At 34.3% G+C, this 25,995-nt stretch overlaps 3 protein-coding genes across 3 annotated transcripts; 1 reads left to right on the forward strand and 2 right to left on the reverse strand.

Annotated features, from left to right (window-relative positions):
* Window positions 1-923: 923 nt before the first annotated feature.
* On the reverse strand, window positions 924-1,898 carry LOC104701327 (MLO-like protein). The gene is made up of 5 exons (XM_087456474.1): window positions 1,726-1,898; window positions 1,594-1,640; window positions 1,403-1,467; window positions 1,271-1,311; window positions 924-1,178 (listed from the first exon to the last, which is right to left on the reverse strand). The coding sequence occupies exons 1-5, from the start codon at window positions 1,849-1,851 to the stop codon at window positions 1,002-1,004; spliced, it is 456 nt and encodes a 151-aa protein (XP_087312600.1). The 5' UTR covers window positions 1,852-1,898; the 3' UTR covers window positions 924-1,001.
* An 8,571-nt stretch (window positions 1,899-10,469) lies between these two features.
* On the forward strand, window positions 10,470-11,795 carry LOC147941477 (uncharacterized). The gene is made up of 2 exons (XM_087458529.1): window positions 10,470-11,323; window positions 11,627-11,795. Exons 1-2 carry the CDS (start codon window positions 10,470-10,472, stop codon window positions 11,793-11,795), a joined length of 1,023 nt encoding a protein of 340 aa, XP_087314655.1.
* Window positions 11,796-14,214: 2,419 nt separating this feature from the next.
* LOC147941478 (small polypeptide DEVIL 3) lies at window positions 14,215-15,817 on the reverse strand. Its single transcript, XM_087456383.1, has one exon. It carries the CDS (start codon window positions 14,765-14,767, stop codon window positions 14,645-14,647), a length of 123 nt encoding a protein of 40 aa, XP_087312509.1. The 5' UTR covers window positions 14,768-15,817; the 3' UTR covers window positions 14,215-14,644.
* Window positions 15,818-25,995: the final 10,178 nt, after the last annotated feature.

The raw sequence follows: 25,995 nt of genomic DNA on the forward strand, positions 1-25,995 counted from the left end.
TGTTTCCTGTCTAATGAAAAAAATCATTTTTTATTTTTTTTTTAACTATGTGAGATTGTTTATATAAAAGAAAAAAAGATGTATATGTACCTAGATCTCTTATAATCTTTGTTTACTAAAATGTTGATTGGCGTTTGCGGGAAGTAGCGGTTGCTAGCGATTGGTACCAATTACACAAACCGCTTTCAATCGCTCTCAACCACTTGAAACCACTTGCTGTAGATGGAAGATTGGAAAATGAGCCTTTTAACGGTGGACTAGAGCCGAGAGAGTACTCAATAGAGAGGGGGTGTTGCCTTTTTTATTTGTTTTTGTTTTTTTTTTGTTTCCTATTTAATGGAAAAAATATATATTTTTGTATTATTATTATTTTGTTAAGAATCTGCAAATTAAATGTAATAACATGTGGGGTTTTTAAAAATTTTTTTTTAACAAATATGTGGGGTTGTTTATATAAAAAAGAAGTACATGCATGTACTAATATTAGTTACGGAAATGTTCTGCATTGTTACGGAAATAATCGTAGTTATGTGAGATTTTTCGTAGCTAAAATTTGTTTGTTACAGAATTGTGACAAAAAAATTTAGTAATTATTTGGTCGTAACAAATTTTTTCTTCATAGCAAATTGTCGTAACTTGCTACAATTTAGATACTAATGTAAACGTAGCTATTTGCTACAAAATGTTACATTTATCTACCATCATTTGTTATAATTTGCGGCAAAAACATTAGTAACAACTATATACAAAAAGTTACAAAATTTTGGTGACTAATAGACTCACAACAAGCTACACGGTTACTTGTCATAAACTTGTTACAAAAAACGACAAATATATATGTTCACAGTAGCTTTTATTAGATCAAAATTATTGAAAGGTTTTATATCTAGCAACAAAAACAAATTAAGTGAAAATATGTAAAAAATTAAATTGCAAAACATACACAATTACAATTAATGTTAAACTTAGTTTAATATCATACACTCAAACAAGATAGAGTTTTAAACTCTCAAACAGAGAGTTATAAATACATTCAAAAAAGATAGTTTCCCAAACCAGAAGAGTATGTCACGTGGTTTGACTTGAACCCCATTAGTTGTGCATGTCTGCTGCTCCTTAACCTCGAGAGCAAGTTTCCAGACAACGTGCTCTAGTTTGGTTCCAACCAAGATGACAAGCTTAAACAACAAACAAATACAAACACATTCTCTTAGTATTAGTGTCTTATGAATTTCAAGCTTTTTACTTATTCTTGCTTTTGTTTACTTACAATGGCAGGGATGAATGATAACCAAAAGTATATATCCAGGCCTGCAATGAAATCATATAATTAGTAAAGACAAGGCTTAAATATGGAGATACAAATGGAATGCACTTTGTCTTTATGTAACCGATGAGTTACCATGAACATTTATGCAGATGCATACTATAGCATAAATATGTACAACTTCACGATCAGTAGAGTGCCTAATTTAACCAAAAAAGAAAGTAAAGTATTAAAGAAAGAACGTAACTAACAAAGCATAGAACTATCAAGAACTAACCAAAAAAGAAAGTCATGTATATAACGAGCCATAAACACACAATATATACCTTCCAATATAGAGATTCTTCATAATGAAAGCACTGAGCAATCCAGCCTGAGAAAGAAAATGAGTTAGAACTTTTCTGGTTAACTCCAAATTCTAGTGCTGAAGTTTGAGGAGAAGAGCGAAAGAAGCATACTGCAACACCAAGTGATGTGCTTAAGATGGAGAGATAAAAGAAGTTTCCAGCAAACTCCAAAGCTATGGTTGAATTGATGTTTGTGAGATCAAATCTCTGTATTACGTTGAAGAGCACAACAAACATTGCATCGTTCACTACAACTTCTCCAAAGACCAGACTGGACAAGAGAGGTGTGTAAGGGTGAGGAAAATGTTACGAATTTGCTACATTTAAAGTTGTGTGTCATAGAGTTACAAAATTTTATGTTACTAAATATGTAACATTTTTCTACAAATTATGTATGTTACTATTTGTTACTATATAGCTACACTTAGTAACTAATTAGCTACAATAACTATTAAACTTAAATTTTGTCACTAAATTGTAACAATTTATAGATAAAATAAAGATGGCTTCCTTTAATTACATCCTAATATCGTTTATGAACTCATCAATTAAAGTATTATTGTTGAATATGTCGTTTCTCTCGGGGCAATTTTTTTCGCGACTGGTTATTCCGATTATACCGTTCCGTTTCGATTCTCCGATCACCGTACTGATCTGGAGTTCCCTTCTGACAACAATTTTCTCCCCTTATGTGTTAAAGATCTTTGTTGACGGTTATTCTCTGTCATTTCTAATTGACAGTTTTCTGTCTCTCCGATTTCAGAGGAGTAACTGTCAACCGAAACCGCCATGGAACTACTATAAATCAACTATCTTCCCTCTCGATTTCTCACTTTCCCATTTTATTTCGCTTCCTATCACCCTGAAACTTTCAACAATGAGTGATTTTCTTCGAAAATCAATTCAAGACCTGGATCTGGGAATTAATGACGTCCCAGTGGTACTTCCTCCGGAATTCACATCCCGAGCGTTTCACTATTGTAGTCACGCCGGTGAATCCAAGAAAACAGAATCTCCGTGCTTTAATCCGCCAAATGCCTCGAGTGTGGGGCCTTGCTGAAGAATGTGTTGGTCGCCTCATGGATGGAGGATGGGTGCAATTTCGCTTCCAAAGAGAAGAATCAATGAACTTGGTGTTACGACGAGGCCCTTGGTGTTTCAACGATTGGATGTTGTCCACTCATAGATGGTACCCTAATATCAATGAGGAAACAATGCGGATCATGCCCTTTTGGGTTATGGCGATCAAAATTTCATAACTTTGCTTGTATCTTTACAAGAAGATCATGTAATGTAGTTGCTCACACTCTTGCTAAATATGGTTGTGAAAATACTGATTATTATGTTGAGTCTGTAACGAAACCTGCTTGGCTCATTGAACCCCTTTGTAATGATTCATGTTAAGTAATACAATTTTCTTTTGAGGAAAAAAAAATGAACTTATCAATTAAGTAAATATAATATTAATAACAAACATATACCTTATTATTACAAGGATGAATTAGGAAGAAAAAAGTATTTGAGATTATGGAGAGAGTCAGATGATCTCTTAAGCGGCGCTTTCTTTCTTTATTTGAAAAAAATTTCGAGACTTCTCGGAATTTATTCTATGTTATCGAGATACACCAGTCTATCTTAACTTTGTGTGGAATGGAATTGGTATAGCGGAAACGCAACCAGAGTACATTGAAGATAGTGTGATACTTTAACAGAAACATCACTATCTCCTCAAGATTGACTTTGAGCTACAAGGGATTGTTGCAACAGTTCAAGTGGAACCAAACGGCTCAGGATTTGCACATGTTCTGGTACATGCCAAAGGAGAAATGTGCTGAGTACAATGAATGTGGGAGGTATGGATATTGTGATCCACTCACCTCGCCAATCTGCAATTGCGTCACAGGTTCGAGTCAAGAGATTTGAAAAGATGACATATGAAAGATGGTTGGGACAGGTGTGTGAGGAACACCAATCTAAGTTGTGGCGGTGATGAGTTTTCTTAAAACAGACCTTGGTCAAGTTAGCTGAAACTAGTTCAGCGGTTGCCATTAAAGAAATGAGACTCAAGGATTGCCAAGAGCGTTGCTTGAGGGACTGCAAATGTTTGGCGTTTGTTTGCTGTTACAAATATCCAAAGTAGTGGGATTGCATATATAGGTTAATATGAAGATGACATCTCATTGCATCTACAAAAAATTTCATCTAAGTAACATCTAATTTGACCCAAAAAAAAAAAAAACAAAGTAAAACATAAGTAAATTAAAACATAAACAAAGACAATGCATGTTTCATTTTATTCTTATGTATGTATTTTATAACCTGATATATTAGTTACATATTATTACTTTGAAAAATAGTGTAATAAAAACAAAACTGCGGATACAAAACTCTCTGTATAAGCATATATTCTTCTTCGACGTTTTTCTAGGGATAGATGGAATCGCTTTAGTTGGTTGTTGTTAATGGTAGCTTTATGGTGGTCCTTAGTAGTATTGAGCAGTTTTAGTAGTTTTCGATTGGGTTGTTTCGGCTCCTTTCTAAGCAGAGGTTTCGTTTTGTTTGAATGTGATGGTAGAACCTTAAGTTTGCCGAGTTCCTTCTTCTTCTTGTTGTTTATATTGGGTGATAGTCTTCTTCTTTTTCGTCGATCTCGTCTTTGTGATTGGTGTTCTGCGAGAAGTTAGGCCTCGCTCCTCGCGTTTTGAAGACTTCTAGTTTGACGTTCTTTGACGTATCAACGTCGTCGTCGCTTTCGGAAGTGAGTGGTCTTGCTTGCCGTGTTATGAAGTCCCTGGTTCTTGGTTTCGAGAAATCGGCTCTCATCGTGTTTAGGAGGTGGTTGATGTTATTCTTGAGTTGGCCGTGGGCATCCTGGATAAATCTCATCTGTTTGTGCGTTAGAAGAAGAGGTTCTTTGCTCCCTTGGTTCTATTGTTTCTGTTAAGGTCTTATGGCCGGTTGCTTTTGTTCTTAGATTAAGGTTGTTGTCCCCTTTCGTTTTTGTTATCAATTGCTCTGGTATGTATGGCTTTCTTTAATTTCTTTGTTAGTTTCCGGGGAAATCTTGTTTTCTTCCGGCCTTTGACTCCAAGGGCATTTTTGTAGTACGTCGGCTTAAGCCTCCCCTCTTTTGGGCGTATTATTCCACTTTGTATTCTACCTTGGTTGGAACCAAAATAATATGGGAATTTTGCACTTACACCCACTTTCTCCTAAAGTATTCACACTTACACACACTTTCTACTATCTCTATACCTTTTTTATGTCAAATTACAACTTGCACCCTCTAAGTAAACTAACCTTCTCTTTCTACTTTTTTGTTTTCCTTCTCATTTCTCTCTCTATTTTGTCTTTCTTTTTTAATATTTTTTTTTTAACATTTGTTTTTCATTTTCATTACTAAATTTTAAGTTTAGTAACTTTAGTTGTTGACAAAAAAAAAGTTAAGTAACTTGTAAATAAATATTTTCTGCATCTTTCAATATTTTTTCTTTCCACAAAAAGAAAAATTTATAAATCTAATCTAAATCAAATACAATTGAATTGGTGTTCATAGTCAAATCAACAATTTCTAAGTTCAAACTAAATTAATTAAATAATTTAGAAATTAATGAATTTATTTAACTAAAATTTCAGTATGAAATATATTGTTTGTCTACATACTTTAAGCTTAGATTAGATGCATAATAGATTAACAAAATATTGCATTCATAAATAGTTATCTATTTGGATAAGTTTTAAGAAACTTTGATTTGTTATCAGTACCCCAAAATTCTATTGGTATCCATATGAACATGAATATATGGATTTGATGTTGTCGTTGTATCATAAACCCTAAATCTCTAGAACCCGAAAATTCGGTTGGTATCCACATGACTATGAATATATGAAATTGTTGTGTTGCTGGTACCATAATTATGGTCATGTGTTATGGATTTGATAACAAACTTTGATGTGTTACTAATACCCACATTTATGGTCATGTGTTACTAGTACCCACAAGTTCTATTGGTATTCACATGACCGTGAATATATGTATTTGATGTTGTTGTTGTATCATAAACCCTAAATCTCTAGAATCCATAAATTCTATGGGTATCTACATGACCACAAATATATGAATTTAATACTATAGTTGTATCCTAAACCATAAATCTCTATAACCCAAAAATTCTATTGGTATCCACATGACCACATATATATGATATTGTCGTTGTATCCTAAACCCTAAATCTCTAGAACCCCCAAATTTTATTGGTATCCACATAACCATGAATATATGGATTTGATGTTGTCGTTGTATCCTAAACCCTAAATCCACATAAGTCATAAATCCTTAACTCTAAACCCTAAAACATCACCATGTTTAAGGTTTACTTTAAAGCCCATCCAACTTCTCCACCACTAAAATTTGGTTAGATATATCCCTAGCTCGTAACCATAACAACACATAGACACTAAATCCATATAAGCCCGAAAACCTAAACCCTATACCTTAAATCTTAAATCCTAAACCGTAAACCATATACCTTGAACCCTAAATCCTAAACCATGAATTAAAAATATAGACACATCATCCACATACCTAAACCCTAAATTTTTTAACCTTAACCCCTAAATTCTACACCTTCCTACACCTTGAACCTTAGACAATACAACCTGAACTCAAAACATAGACACTGAATCTATATACCCTCTAAAGTCTAAACCCTAAACTATGGTGATGTTTGAACATGCAACAAACTTGTCAATAAATTTCATCTGGATTGCTTGTCCACATGGTCAGAGTTTGGTGGTCAGAGTTTGAGATTAATAATGACCATGTTTATTGTGTAGTATACTTCTAGTGACACTTCTAAGTTCTAATATCCCTATTGCTAGCTGTAAAATAGTACAAAAACATTTGGCTAAAAGACATCTAAGTGGCTAATTTATCTTGGACAAATTTCTCCTCATGTAGAGAATGAGCAAGATATTATAAGATAAGTATCCATAACTACTAATCCACATGATTGATATTCAATGTTCTAAATAAATCAATGTTGTTGTTTTTTATTTTGTTTATTAATCACTTTGTGTGTATATGTTTCTGGACCAACACAAAACATGAAACAACGAGCTCATGGTATCTATGGATTTAATTGTGTGGATGTTGTATGATGATTCTTTGGTCTGTCTACATTGGTATCCACAAAAAATATTCACATGATCACATCCATAACCACCATTCAACTGTTATTCTTCAGCTTTAAAACTCGTTTGACTCTAAATAAATGATTGATGTTTGTCCTTTGAGATATAATAGGTTTCTTTTCAAGTGGATCAAGTTCACAGAGAACTTTTGTTTAAGTATCTGCACGTTTTGGATGGGCTTGGATGAAATTTATGAATCTTGATGTCTAGATATGCTTTGTAAATCCATGGAGACCTATCCATAGTTTTTCTATCCACTAAACTTTGTTTATTTTCTTAAAAGTGAATAGTTTTTGTTTTGGGTTCAAGGGTTTATGTTCTAGGATTTAGGATTTAGAATTAAAGGGTTTTGTACTTATTTGATAAAGATCTAACCAAATTTATGTATGTATATTTTATATGAATAAACACAAGTAACTATCTATTAACAATACTGCAATTGATTATCCACTTATCATTGAACAAATGTTCAACGATAAATGGATACTGTATAATCTAAAAATTCATCAAAAATATAGCAACATGTATCTTAAAATGTAAAAAATATATAATCATAACATATTGTATATAAATAAATAGATAATTTGTTTTATGATAACCATTTAAAGTGTTAACAAAAAAAAGAGAAAAAGAGAGAAAAGGAAAGAAAGAGGAGAGAGGCAAAATTATCCAAAATGTGTATCTATATTTATAAAAAAACTTGTAAAAATATAGGAATAAAGGAAAGTGGCTGTAAGTGAAAAACTTGAATGACAAAATAAATGTGAGTATAATTCACCCAAATAATATCAGTTGACAAAAAAAACCATATATTTAATTAGTAAACTCCATTGCTCAATAAGTAACTACAGTGTATATATATATATATATATACATATATGATCAAAGTATAATCAGTAATAAAATATTAAAATATAATTTTTTTAATACTATCTCGAGTTTCTATCTTCTAAATATTTTAAAATATTTTCAGTAAAATTATTAAATTGTTTCTGTAATCAATTTAAAAAATGGTTTAAAAGGGAAAGGGGGAAATGAAACAGTAGAAGATGGGTTGTTTGGATATAATGATGGGCTGCTGAAACGATTTGAGTAGTAATTTTTTCATCACTTTTAATGACCCATTAACAAATATTTTGTGATCTGATTCCACAATGATGGACATTGGACATTATGTGGAAGAGTCACACCCATTTTAGATCTGTCTCTAATTAGTAATAACTTATGTATGGGATATGATGACTATTTAATTTTGATTATTCGAATCTGCTGACCTGAAAACATATATTACTAATTTTCATACAATGACGAAAACTAACCGTGTAAGATCCTAAAAATTGATAAATCTCAATGTATGATTCAAATTAGAATCCATACATTCTTTACTATAGAAACTGGGTTTTACACAATCAATTTGTTATTGGGGAAAACAAATTTACTTAAAATTGAATCAAATCTCGAATTACTAAGAAAGAATTAAGGATTTTTGAAGAAATTAGGTTTTTCTCTCAAGAACAATGTTGAATTAGGGTTTTATTATTAATTCATGGATGCCTTACAAAGAGGAGGATGACCCTCTATTTATATGAATTACTTAGGTTACAAGATAACTATACTTTCTTTAAATCTCGAATCAAAGATATGATACGTTTCTTTTTTCGATGATCAGGTCAGGCTTGGGGCGGTCTCCGAGGTCGGCCGACTGACTTCTATGGGCTTCTACTCACAGATTATTTAGCCGGCCCAAAAGGGGATCTTTTCGTTTAATTGATCCTTGAAATTAATCAGTTTACCTTCGGTTTAGGTCGGTATGTTGAGGGTGCTGAATCCCGTACCAACATTTACTCAGATCTAAAAATAGTTTAGGTATTTATTATATAGTTATTAGAAACCTTAATTATCAGTGCCTAATTCAAAATCCCGCACCAATATTTACTTAGATCTAAAAATAGTTTAGGTATTTATTAAATAGTTAGAAACCTTAATTGAGACCTCGTCTCGCTGGTTAATGGTTTTTTCGAGGAGGGAGTGTTTGATAGAGGTTTAAATACAACGCACATTTCTCTCATTTCGAAGGTGGCAAAGCCAACCCGAATGACGGAGCTGCGCCCAATTAGTTTGTGTAATGTGGGGTATAAAATTATTTCTAAGATCATGTGTCAACGGCTTAAGAAGATTTTACCAGGGCTTATTTCGGAAACTCAATCGGCTTTTGTTTATGGCCGTCTCATTTCAGATAACATTCTTATTGCTCAGGAAATGTTCCACGGTTTACGGACTAATCCGTCATGTAAAGGGAAATTTATGGCAATAAAAACAAATATGAGCAAGGCATATGACCGGGTGGAGTGGGGGTTTATTGAAAAGTTACTCTACAAAATGGGTTTTGATGCAAGATGGATTGGATGGATTATGTTTTGTGTTAGCTCGGTTGAGTACAAAGTTCTTCTGAATGGTTAACCTAATGGTTTGATTATTCCGGAAAGGGGTTTACGACAGGGGGATCCTCTATCTCCTTATCTGTTTATATTATGCACAGAAGTTTTAATTGCCAATATTTGGAAAGCGGGGGAGAATAAATTAATTACATGGATCAAGGTGGCGAATCAATGCCCGCCAATCACACATCTTTTATTTGCGGATGATAGTCTATTCTTTTGTAAGGTCGCCAAAGAACAATGTGAGTCATTTTGAGTATTTTACGGAAATATGAGGCTGCCTTGGGTCAGCAAATAAATTTTGCAAAATCTTCTATTCAGTTTGGTCATAAGGTTGCAGAAGATACAAAAACGGAGATCTAAGGGATTCTTGGCATAACAAATCTGGGTGGCATGGGCTCCTACCTAGGGTTTCCTGAGAGTTTAAGAGGGTCTAAAACGAAGGTCTTTTCGTTTGTCCGGGAAAGACTGCAGGGACGTACGACTGGTTGGTCGGCGAAACTGCTTTCTAAAGGGGGAAAGGAGGTGATGATCAAATCTATCGCCAATGCGGTCCCGACGTTTGTGATGTCTTGTTTTCGGCTACCAAAGACAATTACATCCAAACTCACCAGTGCTGTGGCGAATTTTTGGTGGAGTACGGATGGTAGGACTGGTGGTATGCATTAGTTAGCTTGGGAGAAACTATGTTGTAGCAAACAACTGGGCGGATTAGGATTTCGGAATATTGATGATTTTAATTCGGCTTTGTTGACAAAACAACTATGGAGGCTAATTGATTATCCTGATTCTTTGTTTGCCAGGGTTTTTAAAGGTAGGTATTATAGGAATTCGGATCCCATGGAACCGATTCGTTCTTACTCTCCTTCTTACGGGTGGAGGAGTATTGTTTCAGCTCGCTCTCTGGTACATAAAGGACTTATTAAAAGGGTTGGATCAGGAGAGTCCATTTCTATATGGACTGACCCCTGGATACCATCTCAATCCCAGAGACCAGCTCTCAGTAAGGGCCCGTTTAAGGATCCTTCTCTTAAAATTTCACACTTAATTGATTGTCAGACAAATTCGTGGCGGATGGATGTCCTTTCTGAGCACTTTGATCCAGTTGATGTTGCGTTGATAGGAGCTTTACCTTTAGGTAGTTGTCCAAAGGAGGATTCTCTTGGTTGACATTTTACGAAGAATGGGAGGTATACGGTTAAATCTGGTTATCATGCGGCACGTATGACAATCTCCGGGCCTTTTAAGGCGCTTGGTGACGGGCCAGAGATAACCTCTCTCCTAGCTAGTGTTTGGAAGGTTCGTTGCCCACCAAAACTCCACCACTTTATGTGGCAAGCATTGTCTGGGTCTATTCCGGTATCACGAAACTTGCGGCGGCGTGGTATCGCGTGTGATTTGGGCTATTCACGTTGTGGTGCGGAGGAGGAAACAGATAATCATGTTCTGTTTCACTGTCCACCAGCGCGTCAGGTGTGGGCTTTATCTCAGGTACCGGTAGGATCACATTGTTTTCTGGTGGAGTCTGTTTATGCTAATATGGATCATTTCTTGGATCCCAAAAGCCCGGGATCCCATGTGTCAGCTTTCCCGTGGATTTTGTGGTATTTATGGAAAGCGCGTAATGCAAAGGTTTTTGAAAATATCACAGAGCGGCCAGAGGAGGTCGTTCGGGTAGCTGAAGGTGAGGCTTTGTCATGGCAGCAGGCTCAGGAGGAGGGTGAAGCTGTGGTTTCAACTGTCCAGCCAACAGTTGATGACTCTCGTTTACGGGGGCCAAACACTTACCTTCCCATGTTCTTTTCAGGCTATCGTTGTTTCATTGATGGATCTTGGAAGTCAGGAGATCTTTTCGCAGGAGCCGGATGGTTTTGTACCCAGTCTCAGGATCCGACGCCAAGTATGGGAGCTACTAACTTTCGACGAAGTTTTACCCCCTTACACGCTGAAGTCGAAGCTTTCATTTGGGCGATGCGTTGCATGATCGGACATGATTACCGTGATGTGGCGTTCTGCTCAGACTTCGCTGATTTGGTGAAGATGGTGTCTTCGCCACACGACTGGCCGGCGTTCTCGACGTATGTTGATGATATCAAGATGGATAGGGAGGCGTTCTCTTCTTTTTCTTTATATTTTATTCCTAGAAATGCAAATGTAAAAGCGGATCTTCTGGAACGCAGTGCGCGCACATCTCCGCATAATGTTTTGTATGTAAACAATTTCCCTTCGCATTGGCTCATCTGAGCTAATCTATTGTTGACAAAAAAAAAAGTTAAAAATCTTAATTATCCGTGCCTAATTCAATATTCAATATTTTTGTACTCTTATAGATTTTTTCTGATAGTAATTCAATATATAAAATGTTTATCTAAGTGTGGTAGATTGCTCGGCATGAGATATGACATTGTAGAGCCGGATTGTCAGAGTTCTAAGCATTATGGGAGATTTGTAACGGTTCTGGTGAAATGTCGGAAAGTGAGTGAACTTGGAAACCAAATGCTTTTGACGAGGATTCCAATCCAACGTCTCTGCCCAAAGCCATGGGTCTAACATTCGTTGGGATTACTGCTTAGATTTCATCGATTTTCAACGATGACGATTAGATTATGTGTGATAGTTTAAGGCTTTTGTCTAGTTTTTATTTGGGAGGCCCATTTATATAATAGAAATTAAAATATATATATTATTCGTATCTGCATACCCTTTAGTACTTGATCATATATATACAAAATGCTCAAGCGATGACGAAATAGTAGGTAGTATCAGTCCGTTAAGAATATACACTATAGTTGCCGAAAGACATATAGGACGAGTTAATCCCGTGGCCATATACAATTTGTTAATAGTACTGTTGTCTTTCACTAAAATGGAGTATAACGTTTACATTTGCAACTCAAAAGAGTATGGAGATATCGCTGCTTCATAAAAAGGTTGTGTGAGATATCGTTTTCATTTTCAGCATCTGGCTTTATTTTTTTGTTGCCTGGCACTATAGTTGCGACTTTGCTTCGAACAGGGTTAACTTCAGCTTTGAACATCTCTTCTCATATTCATTGGTCTGCTTTCACATTTTTTTTTCTTTTAGAAGTGTTTGATACAACAAGATATTTAACTTTTATTTGATAAAAAAATATATTCATAAAACATATTTCTTCAACAACATAGAATTAGAACTAAGATTACATAGAAACTAGTATTAGCATGATATTATAGGAAATTTCGTTCATGTCTAGTTGGAAATAAGGAATATGTTATAGTTTTTAATCAGTTTAAGAAGATAAACTAGTATTATCATGATTAGAGATTGTAATTTTTGTTCAGTTTTGCATTCAAAAATACATTTTATGTAAAATATATTCATTACAAAAGTTGATTCGAAATCTGACCTTCAAAACTAGCTAGTATGTCATTCGTATACACTTGCAGCCCAAGTCTTTCTTGAAGAAGTAAATTCATCTTAATGTAAATGTGCAGCAACAACAAAACTTAATGTGCATGAACAATAGCATCTATCAAAACCAAAGGCGCCAATATCATATACCCAACGATAGTCATCAAACCTTCATATTATATAACTTTATAGAAAAACAAATGGTAATTGGATCAAGAACAAATAAGTAAGCTAATTAGCTTCTTTGATGTATTTTCTTTTCTGTGATTAGGTGTATCTCACTATAGGAGTAGGAGGCACCAATGGTTGTAAAATGGGTTCCAACCCTTTTGGAAACATGAATGACAAACGTATGTGTTGTTGGAAAAAAAAAAAAAGAAGCTAAACTCAAGAAGTCAAGATCAAGTTTACCTATAAATAAGTTTGTACTCAGTCTATCTTTTGAATCCGAATGTTCTCTTTTTATTGATTAAAAAAAATTTAGAAAATTTTGTGTATGAATATGTGCACACACAACACAACCGGAATATTATTACAAAGTAAGATCCATTTCATAAGAAAACAAAAATTGAGAGAAATCAAACTTTAAGAAGTGTTGTGTAGAAATTTCTTTTTAAAAATTGGAAATCAAACTTTAAGAAGTGTTGTGTAGAAATTTCTTTATAAACTTTTTTTGCTTTCAACAGCCTAGAATTAGAACTAAAAGAATATCTAATTGTATAAAATTACAAGTGCAGAATCTAGTTGTACTAAAAGTTAAACCACCGGCCTAATCGTCCTTTTGGGTCCAAGACTAATGACCAAGGGTGACTAAAATGTCTAATTTATCGCAAGGTGATGGGTCCTATCGAAAACACAAAACAAGAGATGATGTGGCGATCCGATCTGATGGTATGTGGGTCTCAGCCTCAGGACATTGGCCTTTGCCCGTGGGCAGACATAAAAGCTGTCATCACTAAGAGTATCCTTTGGCACGTTCTCATTGGTAAGGCTTGAATATCTTGTCAGTTCTTCTGAATATGATAGTAATGCATTATTTCATTACATATCACCCAAACTCGGTAATAAGACACAATGCAAAACAGTAATGACTAGTGACTCATTTCTCTTTTTTTACTTCCTATACAAATCAAGACTTGTTATTTTCATGAAATGCCTTTTTCTAATTCTGTCAATGATCTATGGTCATTTTTACGTAGGGGGAAAACTATGAATACGCAAATGAAAACAGTGTCCTTTAATAATTTTGCTATAGAATTGAAGTCACTGGGTCCAAACAAACACATGTGCTTGAAGGTTCAAAAATAGGAGCAAGATATGAAAAAGTTTGATCTGATTGATATGGGATTTCTTTCATATTCGTAAATGCCAAATTAAATTCTATTCAAAATTTGGTAATTTTACGTATATATTTTAAATTTGCACCCAAGAAAAAACGTATGTATTTTAAATATCAAAATGGTTATTGAATACTATCATTTAGAACCGGGGTACATTGATACTTGCCATAAACACTTTATTTCTTTTTTTTAAATGTTTTAAATCATTTTAGGATGAAACTACACATCAAATTATTAATTTTTGTTTTTATAATTTATACTTGTAATTAATCTTTATAACATATTATTGTTAAATGCCACAACAACATGAAAGACTTGAGTTAGAGACGAGGAAATCCCTCTCACAACTACTCTCTGTAAGCATTTACAAACTTTGATTATAATTTGTCTCTCCTTACTCTTGATATATCATACACTAACAATATTAAAGAAGATTCTACTTGTAACTTTTCATACTAACTCAAAAGTTATTATCCTAACTGATAATCGAGTAACAACCCAGGAAATATATCTCCAGCTTGCGAACTCCGCTCACATCACAAATCGCCACAACCACAAAGATCCGATCCCTTTCTTCAATCATACTGTTGTACTACAAACATTGATATTGTCTATATGCATGTGCACATATACATATGCATGAAAATATAACGCATATAAGTTGCAAGTTAGTCATGCCAGCAAATGAGCATGACCACACATCTTCTGATGATGTAAAGCCTTCCCTTCTGCTCTTTCAAGTATCCTCCAAGCTTTTTGCTGCATGGCGTCTTCTTCTTGGTTTCTTTCATGATTAAAATAACTCTAGAGACAGAGATAGAGGGATATAGAAAGAGAGAGAGAGAGAGAGAGAGTCTGTGAATGAGAGGGAGAAAGAGATGCCTTAGCACAGAGAGAGATGTTGTGCAAATGAGTAGGACTTAACTTATATATACTCGCATCACATACATGCATATATACTTGTAGGTAGGCAAAAATATGTATATACATAGTTCCAGTTATAGATGAAAAGAAATAGAAATAAGTAACAAGAAGACTATCCCATACTTGCTCTCATCATGCATTGAATATTATTATTCTATTTTTAATTTTTATAAAAGAACTTGAGATTTAAAGTGGAATCTACAAAAAAGTCTCTCTCTCTTAATTAAGGGTATGCCATATCAATATTTCTAAGAAGTAACAAGATTACAAAGGAATCAAAGCAACCCCACGCGCATTATGTTCTTTTGCTCTTGTAAATTGATAACCTTGGTAGCTGTCAATGTCATCGTGTGTTGGATCCATTATAAATGACACCTCCAACCCTTAATTAACCAAAGATCTGAAGACTCTGGACCTCTGGTTCTCAAAATAGCAACTGTTGATTCATTAAATAGAAGACTTACTTGCCGGCCAAACACAATAAATTTACAATCAGCCGGTGATCTTATTAAATATGTTTTCAACCAGAGATGAAATGATTTTTGTTTTTGTTTTTTTTTTGTTTTTGGTCAGCAGCTGTAAATCTGAAAACTTTATAGTTTATTTATCCAATACCAAATTACATAGAGATAGAATAGCTCTATTTTGAAAAAGATAGAAAGCTCTCACACATATACTACAAATCAAGAGACACAACGACCCCATTTTGTGGACTGGATATTCATTTAGAAAAGGTGATTTAGTTAGGATTGGACAAATTATCAGATATTTTATGTCATATATACTTCATATCTATCTTGAAGTTTGGGATTCAAAAATCTTATCTCTGAATTCAGAAAATGAATTAATCACACTCATGATATGGGTATCTATATCCAATGCAAAATATCGTTTCACCTAGTTTTCTTAGTTACATTAGTTATACATATGATTTGTAGTTGTTAATATATTTATTAGGCATCTTACAAATTTTTTTTTTCCATATTAAGCTTTATGTAATTATGTTTTAATACGAATCCTACTATATTAATTGGAAAGTACAAATATGAAAGTAACCTTAAAATGTGTAAAACATTATATTCAGTTGCCATTAAAAAACTTAATTAAAATTAATTAACTAATTAAATAATTATAATTAACTAAAATAAAAATTGGGGACACATAAAATAAAATAATTTGTAGAAAAGTAAAAAAAAGTCTATTTGAATCAAAATTAATTTGTACTTCAAAAAAAATTAACAGCTAAAATTTTAAAAATCTAATCGAATAAAATCTATATAACTACAAATTTTATCAAAAAAACTTTTCCAGCACGGGTTAAATTTTTTATCAAAAATCAAAATAATAAAATATATAACAGTTCCGTTTAATGGCTTAGATTTTAAAAATTAATATATTAAAAATAAAAGATATAGATATAGTATCTTATTTCTTTAAAAAATATTATATTTTTTTAGCCACCGTTCTTTAGGAAAATAAAACTAAGTTGAGATTTGAATATATGTAATGATTGAAGGTGCTTATTATAGACAAGTATGGGAAGCCAAAGAAAAAAACAATGAATGTTGTTTTTAAGAAGTTTTTCAGAACTTTCACTAGCTATATTTAGTTGCTCTTTTTACATGTTAGTTATATCTTTTTATTTACTTCACAACCATAGCAAGGATTATGTTTAATTGACAAAGGTTTAAACAATTTTTTTTCGTTACATGCAAATGTTTTATTGACAGGTTTTCAATAAACATTTTTAAAATACAAAAATTTTAATATAAACAAACTGAATTTTTAATCACAAATCTTTATAAATAACATAATAACAAAATAAATTATTAAAAAAATTATTTAAAAAAAAGTTCAGCCCATGGTTTTCCGCAACTGCGGGTTAGTACCTAGTTGTTATTTAAAAGAGTTCGAGTTTTGTTAATGTCCATTTTTTTTAACAAATACCAAAAAATAGATATTCAAAGTATATCCTGTTGATTAACAAAAAAAAAAAAGAGAGTAAGTATAGTGAATTACACATTGTGTATAATGTGTATTAATGATATGGATATATGGATTAGATACGACGCACGTGATTAGGTTGGCGGGCCAACAAGCTACTTTGCAAAGGTTCTAAAGTTGATTATATATCTTTAACTAAACCTATGCATAGTTCTGATTAGTGAACATCGCTTAATTTAAAAAGTTAAGTACGTTCCTTTGTCACATTCATGTCACTAACCGAATTGTTGTTGTTAGTTTGAGAATGCTAAAATACTTCAAGTCAACTCATTAGTCATTATTATTATGATTTTTTTTTTGTCAAACAGTCATTATTATTATGTTAATTTTTAGATAATTCAAAGTTTACTAAATGGAAAAAAAAACACACTCAAATCTTCACAATATAATATTGACGTCTTAGATTACTAGCAATAGCCAAAAGAATTTTAGATTTTTGTTTGAAAATTCTACCTTTCTAGTATAATATATAGATAGAAAATATAGATGAAAAATGACTAGGGATGTAACATTTAATTTTAAAAAATTGGGTTGTAACTTGTAACCAAGTTATGTGGGGACATATAAAACGCCCAATGATATGATAAATAGGAGACAAATGCCCATTAAACTTATCGCATTACCTTCGAACCCTCGGATCCAGACAAAAGTATCCAAAGTTTACTTGTCTCTTTGCTTGTTCATCTTATTGTAGGGTCTGCAGATTATTCAAAGGGTTAAAATAATCAAAATTGGATAAAATAATCGTATGATTAATAATTCGAAAATAAACCATCACAGCATAAAAGTTTTATAAAAACATGTAATGTACGGAAGAAGACCGGTCGACATGTGATAATCCCGTGAAGGGCATGCTCTTTGCCTCGTCTAAGGTGGACAATGGACTTTAAATACATTCTTGTTAGATAAGCTTATTAAAATTTATCATGGAATAATTCTGACGCAACGAGTTGTTGGGAGTCTAATTATTTGGTGATACATGTTCCTACGTCAATCATTATTATTTCAATTTAATTACATTTTAATTAGACAAATCAAACTAGCTGGGGCCTTGTGACGTTTAAAAACGAGTTCACATACAAACTAACCGGTCGAATCATCTCAAAATGGATCAGGTTTGATAAAAACGAGTTCACATACAAACTAACTAAGCGAAGAGGAAGATCAACAAAAATATTCAAAAAATATTTTTTATTTATTTATTTATTTTTACTATTAAAAATCAATAAAGTAAGAAAATTATTTTATTGAAATATTTAGGAAATCATTTATGTTGTTTAATTATTATAAAACATACTAGAATCAAGCCCAATTATACATATCAAAATCGTTAGAATTTTTGAAAATAAAAAGTCATATACTTATGGTAAAATATAATAAAAATCATTTGTAACATAAAAGTTTTAATACTGAAAAATAAATGATTTTGATTTTACTTTTAATTAAATTTTGTAATAGAAAAAATAACTATTACAAGATTCAGTGCACTAATATATATACAATATATTGTTATAATGATTATATTATAATCATTATAACAATATATTATAATCATTATAATGATTTGTGGAAAAAAAATATATATCGTTCTAATGATTGTAAATATTTCTTTAATTAAAACACAATAAATGATTAAATAAAACAATTTTATTATTTTTCTAATATTAAAAAATAAATAAAAAATATTTTGTTGGTCAACATCGGTCAACGCCAGTCAATACTAGTCAACGCTATCGAATGATATACTAGAATTTGTGATGTTGAGTACATTTCATCATATAGTTGGTATATTTGACCATGCAATACATATATTTCGTATAGTTAAATATATATTTTTAAACTTGAAATGCATAGTCATGTATTGTGTTATATTTCGTATAGCTGATAATTTTTTTATTTTTAAAAAGAAACTATATTATTATCTAACTAAACAAAACTAATTTCCATATGGTGACAGCATTTGCGTTTCTAGAATCAACAGTAAACTAAAGTGAAAGAATCGAACTTTGGAAATTATAAAGAATCTAAAGAACAAATCGATGGAGAATAAGAATTTGAATAATAAAGTTGAGAGCAAATAAGTCAATGTGTGAGGAAGATTTGGAGAATTAAATTAGAGAAGAGGATTATGCAAAAGATGAAGTTAGTGTGGAAATTCGAGAGGTCATTCCCTCTTTATATATGATCAAATGTCAATCAATAATATAATGTACTCAACCACCATCTAGTGGTATCGTTGTAATACTTTAGGATTGAACTCTCAGTGATCAAACCATATGAAATTATAAAGATTAGATATAGCTAAGACAATGGAAAGTTTGTCAATGAAAGTAACTAACAAACTGATCAAAGCAAGTTGTTTAAATCAATGGAAAAACATATTGGGCTCAGGGAATCATCAGAAAATATGAAAACAAATTTGGAAAATTAGATAGGGATGCATTAAATAGAGAAAATAGGCTTTGCTAAGAACACAAGATTTATAAAGTATAACTCACTTTATTAGTTTAAGAAAATCTTTCAAAACTTAAGCTCTCAATCTCTCTTTCTCACACAAAACCCATAAGCTATGTCACATCTCAACATAGTCTTATATATAACTTTGCTAATCCTAATCCTAATAGAACTCACACATACTTAGATAACGATCCTAAGTATAGTTTGATCCTTATCTCAATGTAAACACAATTATAACAGGACTAGGACTAACTTCCATTTTAAGCTTCCCTCAAGCTTACTCCAACATACTCCTCTTTAAGCTTGAAGCTTTGTTTCGACAAGTCTTGAACTCCCAAGAGATCTCTCATTACCTTGAACTTGTTTTTGTCTAAAGCTTTTGTAAGTATGTCTGCTCTCTGCTCATTTCCCGATACATGCTCAACCATAATCTGACCACTCTCAACCCGTTCTCTGATGAAGTGATAGCGCCTATGTATGTGCTGCTTACTTCTCCCATGGAAGACAGGGTTCTTCGTGAGAGCAATCGCCGATTGATTATCAATCCGAATAGTAACCTTCTCTTCTGCAGCTCCGGTGATCTCGACAAACAAATCCTGCAACCAAACTGCTTGCTTTGCAGCTTCAGTCCCGACCATAAACTCTGCTTCGCAAGAGGATAAAGTCACCACATCTTGTTTCTGTGAGCACCATGTGATCGGACTCTCACCAAGATAAAATATGTGCCCTGAAGTACTCCTTCCATCATCCGGATCGACATTATGACTGCTATCGCTGTAGCCTATTAGCCTCAGTACATTTGATCTACCATAAGACAGTCCGAAATGAGTGGTTCCTCTTAAGTATCTTAAGCAATGCTTCATTGCTACACCATGTGATTGCCTTGGACTCTGCATATATCTACTCAATATCCCCACACAATACGATAGATCCGGCCTAGTATGGAGCCGGTAGCGTAGAGACCCCACATTCTTCCTATACAAAGTTGCATCAATCTCCTCTTCATTCTCAGCTTTAGACAATTTTAACTCTGTCTCCATCAGAATAAGAACCGAATTGCAGTTTGACATCCCTGCTTCTTCGAGAATCTTGTGAGCATATCGAGCCTGACTTAGTGTGATCCCATCTTGGTGTTGACATACCTGCATTCCAAGGTAATATGATAATTTCCCAAGATTACTCATCTTAAAGTTAGCAGCCATCTCCTCCTTAAATCTGTTAATTACAGTTAAGCTTGTCCCTGTGACAAACAAGTCATCAATATAGACACCTATAATCAAGAGATCTTTACCAGCATCCTTTCGATACACAGAAGGTTCTTTTGAAAACTTCACGAACCCTAACTCTTCCAAAATATGATTCAGCTTATTATTCCAAGCTCTAGGTGTCTGTCTTAAGCCATATAAGGCTCTGTTAAGCTTGTAGACTTTTCCTTCACTCCCTTTTCTCTCAAATCCTTCAGGTTGACTAACATAAACAGTCTCCTTGAGTTCTCCATGAAGAAAGGCTGTCTTTACATCATGATGGTGAATTTCCCATCCATGTGAGGCTGCAAGATCAATTAGGAGTCTTATAGTCTCAATACTAGCAACTGGTGCAAAAACTTCCTCAAAATCCACTCCATATTTTTGCACATATCCTTTTGCTACTAGCCTAGCCTTGTATTTGTTGATACTTCCATCTGAATTCCTCTTTAGCTTGAATACGCACTTTAAACCAGTTGGTTTTGCTCCAATGGGTAAGTCAACAAGATCCCACGTTCTTAGCTTCTCTATTGATCCTATTTCATCCTCACAAGCTCTTATCCACTCCTTAGACTTCCTTGCTTCATAGAAACTTGTAGGCTCATTATTTAGACATAAAAGCATTAACTCACCTTCTTCTTCGGTAAGTAAGACATAATCCTCAAGATGTATCAGTTTAACTCTCACCCCCGCTGTGACCTTCGTAACTCCGGCTCGTTAGAAGCTGTGTTAGAAACTGCAGGTTGACCTGCAGTCGGACCTGCAAGTTGTATCAACTCGTGGTTAACCATTCGTCCATGTGTATCTGAAATGTCATCAGGTTCTGTTTCACTCAAACTTCCTTCTTCTCCTTGATTCTGATCCTTCTCATTAGCTTCTTCATTCTCCAGCAGACCATGATTACCATAACCATGAAAATTAACCTTAAAAATCTCATCACTTCCTTCTGTAGAGCTTTCTCGAGACCAGTGCCATCCTTTCGTTTCATCAAACACAACATCACGACTGACAATAATTTTCCTTGACTGCGGATCCAACAATCGATACGCCTTAGACCCAGGTTCTGTTCCCAAGTGAACAAGAATACGAGTTCTATCATCTAACTTCTTTGGATTAGGCTTCTCTACCTTTGCATAGCCAATGCAACCGAAAATCCTAATATGATGAACTGTAGGCTTTTTATCTCGAAAACACTCATATGGAGTCTTTTCCTTTAACGCTCTAGTTGCTATTCTGTTGATAAGATATGTAGAATGTCTAATAGCTTCTCCCCAAAGATAGTTTGGCATATGCATATGTTTCAGGATACTTCTAGCTATTCCCAACAGAGTTCTATTTTGCCTTTCAACAACACCATTCTGTTGTGGTGTATATGGAGCTGTCAAGTGCCGTTTTATGCCAGATGCTTCACAAAAGGAGTTAAACTCTTGAGATACAAACTCTCCACCTCTATCTGTTCTGAAGATTTGTATTGTTTCCCCAACTTCTTTCTCCACTAAAGCTTTAAACTTCTGAAATTTCTGAAAAGATTCTCCTTTCTCCTTAAGAAGCATAGTCCACATATATCTGGAGAAGTCATCAATGATCACGAAAATGTACCTATTTCCAGCTGATGTGCTTGGTGTTATCAGTCCACACAGGTCACCATGTAAAAGTTCTAACCTCCTGGTTGCTCGAAAGGTAGATTCCTGAGGTAACTCTTGCCTAGTCTGCTTTCCAAGCAAACATGAGCTACAAACTTCTTTTTTTACTGAGAATTTTGGTGCTCCTAGAACCAATTCTGATGCTATCATCGATCCTAAAGTTGCATAATTTACATGTCCCATCCTCGCATGCCATTTACCAGACTCACTTACCTCTGTAAGGTATAGGCAAACATTATCTCGCAACCCCATCTGAACTTTGTATAGGCGATTTTTAGACTTCTCTGTTTTGACAAGAAGATTTCCATCTTGATCTCTCATTGTCAAATGCTTACCTCTCAAGCGTATATCACATCCCGACTCTGTAGCTTGACCAAGACTAATTATATTGCTTCTCAAATCAGGAATAAAATAAACATCAGTCATCTCCCTTTGCTTCCCATTCTGATCTATGAAAGCAATTGTTCCTTTTCCCATTATATCGACTATTGAGTCGTTTCCAAAACGTACCTTTCTAGTAACAGACAGATCAAGCTTGTCAAAATACCTTCTATCTCCGATCATATGGTTGTTGGCACCGTTATCAAGGTACCAAGTGCTATCTCTATCTATACTAGTCTCAAATTTCTTTGGCACAACTCGTTTCTCATTCCAAAACACGACCTCGTGCATTAGGAGTTCGTCTGCATCCTCCGTACCCTTGTTATCAGCTTCTTGTGCATCTTGTAACTTGAGAAGTCGATCTGGACATTGTGAAGCAAAATGTCTGTTTTGATCACACCTAAAACAAGTAACTTGGGACATGTCTCTTCCTCCAAAACGTCCTCTTCCTTGACCTCTGTAACCATATCTACCTCCACGATCTCTTCCTCTATAACCTCCAAAGTCTCCACTGTATTCCTTGTATTGTTGTGTTGCTTGTTGGTTCCCCTGTGGATTCGTATTCACATACATCAGCTTGTTCTGTTCCTCCGGAGCTTCTTCTTCACCACTGATTCGTTCTTCATAAGTTTTTAGGCGGCCAACGATATCTTCAAAGCTTACAGTGTTTAAATCCAGGACTTGTTCTAGAGAAGCAACTATATGAATAAATTTCCTGCGAGGACTTCTTTACAATCTTTGGTTCTTCTATATTTGTTCCTAGTGCAGCTGATTTCAATCCAATTTCAGCTAGTTTACCAACAAAGTCATCAATTCTCTCAGATTCATGCATCTTCAATCGATCAAACTCAGCCATTAGAGTTTGCAGCCTTGCTTCTCTAACACGTTCTGCTCCAACGTTTCTAGCTCGGATTGTTTCCCACACTTTCTTCGCTGTACCGAGTTCTCCAACTTGTAGAGTTAGGCTCTCAGGTATCGATTGAAACAACAAGGCCATAGCTACATTTTTTTTATCCTCGTTGACTTGGTCAGTTTCTGCTTCTAACATCCCAAACCTTATGAACTTTGAGTGCGATCTTCATCTTCATCGCCTATACAGTATAGTTGTTTGTGTTGAGCATAGGACAAACAATAGAGGAAGAGCCTCCTCCTCCTTCTTTAGGTTGTGGTGGTGATGGTACCGCAAGTTCGGACATGATTTCTACGATGATTGAGCAAAGCTCTGATACCAAATATAGAAAATAGGCTTTGCTAAGAACACAAGATTTATAAAGTATAACTCAATTTATTAGCTTAAGAAAATCTCTCAAAACTTAAGCTCTCAATCTCTCTTTCTCACACAAAACCTATAAGCTATATCACATATCAACACAGTCTTATATATAACTTTGCTAATCCTAATCCTAATAGAACTCATACATACTTAGATAACGATCCTAAGTATAGTTTGATCCTTATCTCAATGTAAACACAATTATAATAGGACTAGGACTAACTTCCATTTTAAGCTTCCCTCAAGCTTACTCCAACATTAAACACCATTCTCAAACTGAAATCACAGTTGTAAAGCTAACCTACTCTTTTAGTGTTAACTATCTAAGTAATGAATTTGCTAGATCCTAAACTCTCGTTTAAATCTAGCAAACCAAGCAAGCATTAACAAATTTAAGTTTGATTTGTTCACAAAGTGCTTTAACTTCAGCTCTCGTTTGCTAAAGATCAATTTGCTCACTTATGTTCTTTTCATGCAACTTAATAACACTTTTGGTTCTCTGATGAATTTAACCTAAGATCTTACTCCAAGTGATCAATCTAGCTTAAAAGAAGAGCATTACTAACCAACATCAAGAGAACTAGCTGATTGAGTTTAAATAGATCATTTTTTATTTCTTAGCTTTTGATTGAGTACATTTTAATGAGGATAATTTTGGTATAGAAAATGAATTTGATTAAAAGCATACTGGTGCGAGGGATTTGCAACTGATTTCTTATTGAGCCTTGCAGATCCATCGCAAATTTGTGAGGGATGTGCGATTACTCCACGCTAATCCCTCACAACATTGGTGTATTTTAATTGGATAACCCCAATCAAACAATAGTGGATAACACAAACCAATTCCAATCACAAATAAATGAATATCATAATACCAACAAAAATCCAAAGCATAAAACAAAGTCATATAACCAGCAACCTAACGTTCGTTCTAGAACATCATAATTTCACTCTAGCATCCTATCAGTGACACAAAGAAATCAACTGAGCCTATAGAACATCCTCCTCTTCATAGCCTTGATCCCACGGTCACACTTTGTCTTTACCTGCGCCACAACACAAAAGAGAGGCGTAAGTATTACTAGAAATACTTAGTGAAGCAATATTTCCATCTACTAGGCTATACACACAAGCAATAAGATCTCTCATGCCACAATCAAAAAACAATAAAACAAACAGGGCAATACACAAAGGAATCACAAGATCAGCCGCTTCTGAAGGTTGGTATCGACTTACACCCGCCTGGTGTCAAGCGATACTGACACATAGTGAAGTTTGTGTCGACCAACACACACCTAGTGTTGATTAAGTCAGCTCGACATTTCCCAAAATCCCTAGTTGCATTGACTGACACCTCCACATGGAGTCGATCGATGCTCATAGGTTTCTCGCACCATCCTCGCATTGGTGTCGACCAACACACTCCTTGTGTCAATCGACACTCATGCCAAGCATCACTTCTTCTCGATCAGAAACTCCGAATATCGCCTCCAAACTTCTCCATATCATCCCACACAATCTCAGGAACGAATCCAAGCCTCAGGAGCCACGAAAAACACATAGAACTCAAAGGAAAGCAATCACATAACTCACAAAATCTCAGAAACAGAGATCTTAGCTTAGATAAGCCCTGGTCATGCACTCACCTTAGCCACAACAGAGAGATCTCACCAACAAAGACGAAAAACACACCACCACAAGCTTCTCCCACATTCTCAGCCTTAGAACTCCAAACTCCAAGCCAAAAACTCACAAGAATAGGGACAAACATTTCAGGAAAACTTCTGGGAACTGACTTTGGGAATCGCTCTCTCACTTTTTCCACACAAAGGAGGCAACAAAAATAGGTTTTCTCAACCCAAAAACATCGATCTCACTCCTTAAATACGATCCCCAAACATAACCAACTCAAACCAAAAATCCTGAAATCAAAACTAACACCTGACTACACACTGTGTCGATCGACACCATAAGCTATGTCGATCGACACCCCTACCAAAAATCCAATTTTTGGTTCGCGGGTGTTACAATCAAGTATCTCTCGTACAACAAACACTATGGCCTGCACATCCTCCAACTAATCCATGAAGACT

This window comes from Camelina sativa, chromosome 7 (genome assembly GCF_030686135.1).
Source record: "Camelina sativa cultivar CO46 ecotype springtype chromosome 7, ASM3068613v1".
In the NCBI taxonomy this organism is placed as follows: Eukaryota; Viridiplantae; Streptophyta; class Magnoliopsida; order Brassicales; family Brassicaceae; genus Camelina; species Camelina sativa.

Bases quoted from the DNA above. Each gene is read 5' to 3' on its own strand.
- LOC104701327 (XM_087456474.1), bottom strand. From the start codon at position 1,851: ATGTTTGTTGTGCTCTTCAACGTAATACAGAGATTTGATCTCACAAAC. The intron at 1,641-1,725 runs GTATGCTTCTTT...TTTCTTTCTCAG, and splicing joins GCACATCACTTGGTGTTGCA to GCTGGATTGCTCAGTGCTTT. The intron at 1,179-1,270 runs GTAAGTAAACAA...TTGTTGTTTAAG, and splicing joins TATCATTCATCCCTGCCATT to CTTGTCATCTTGGTTGGAAC.
- LOC147941477 (XM_087458529.1), top strand. From the start codon at position 10,470: ATGACAATCTCCGGGCCTTTTAAGGCGCTTGGTGACGGGCCAGAGATA. The intron at 11,324-11,626 runs GTATGTTGATGA...TAAGTGTGGTAG, and splicing joins GACTGGCCGGCGTTCTCGAC to ATTGCTCGGCATGAGATATG.
- LOC147941478 (XM_087456383.1), bottom strand. From the start codon at position 14,767: ATGAAAGAAACCAAGAAGAAGACGCCATGCAGCAAAAAGCTTGGAGGA.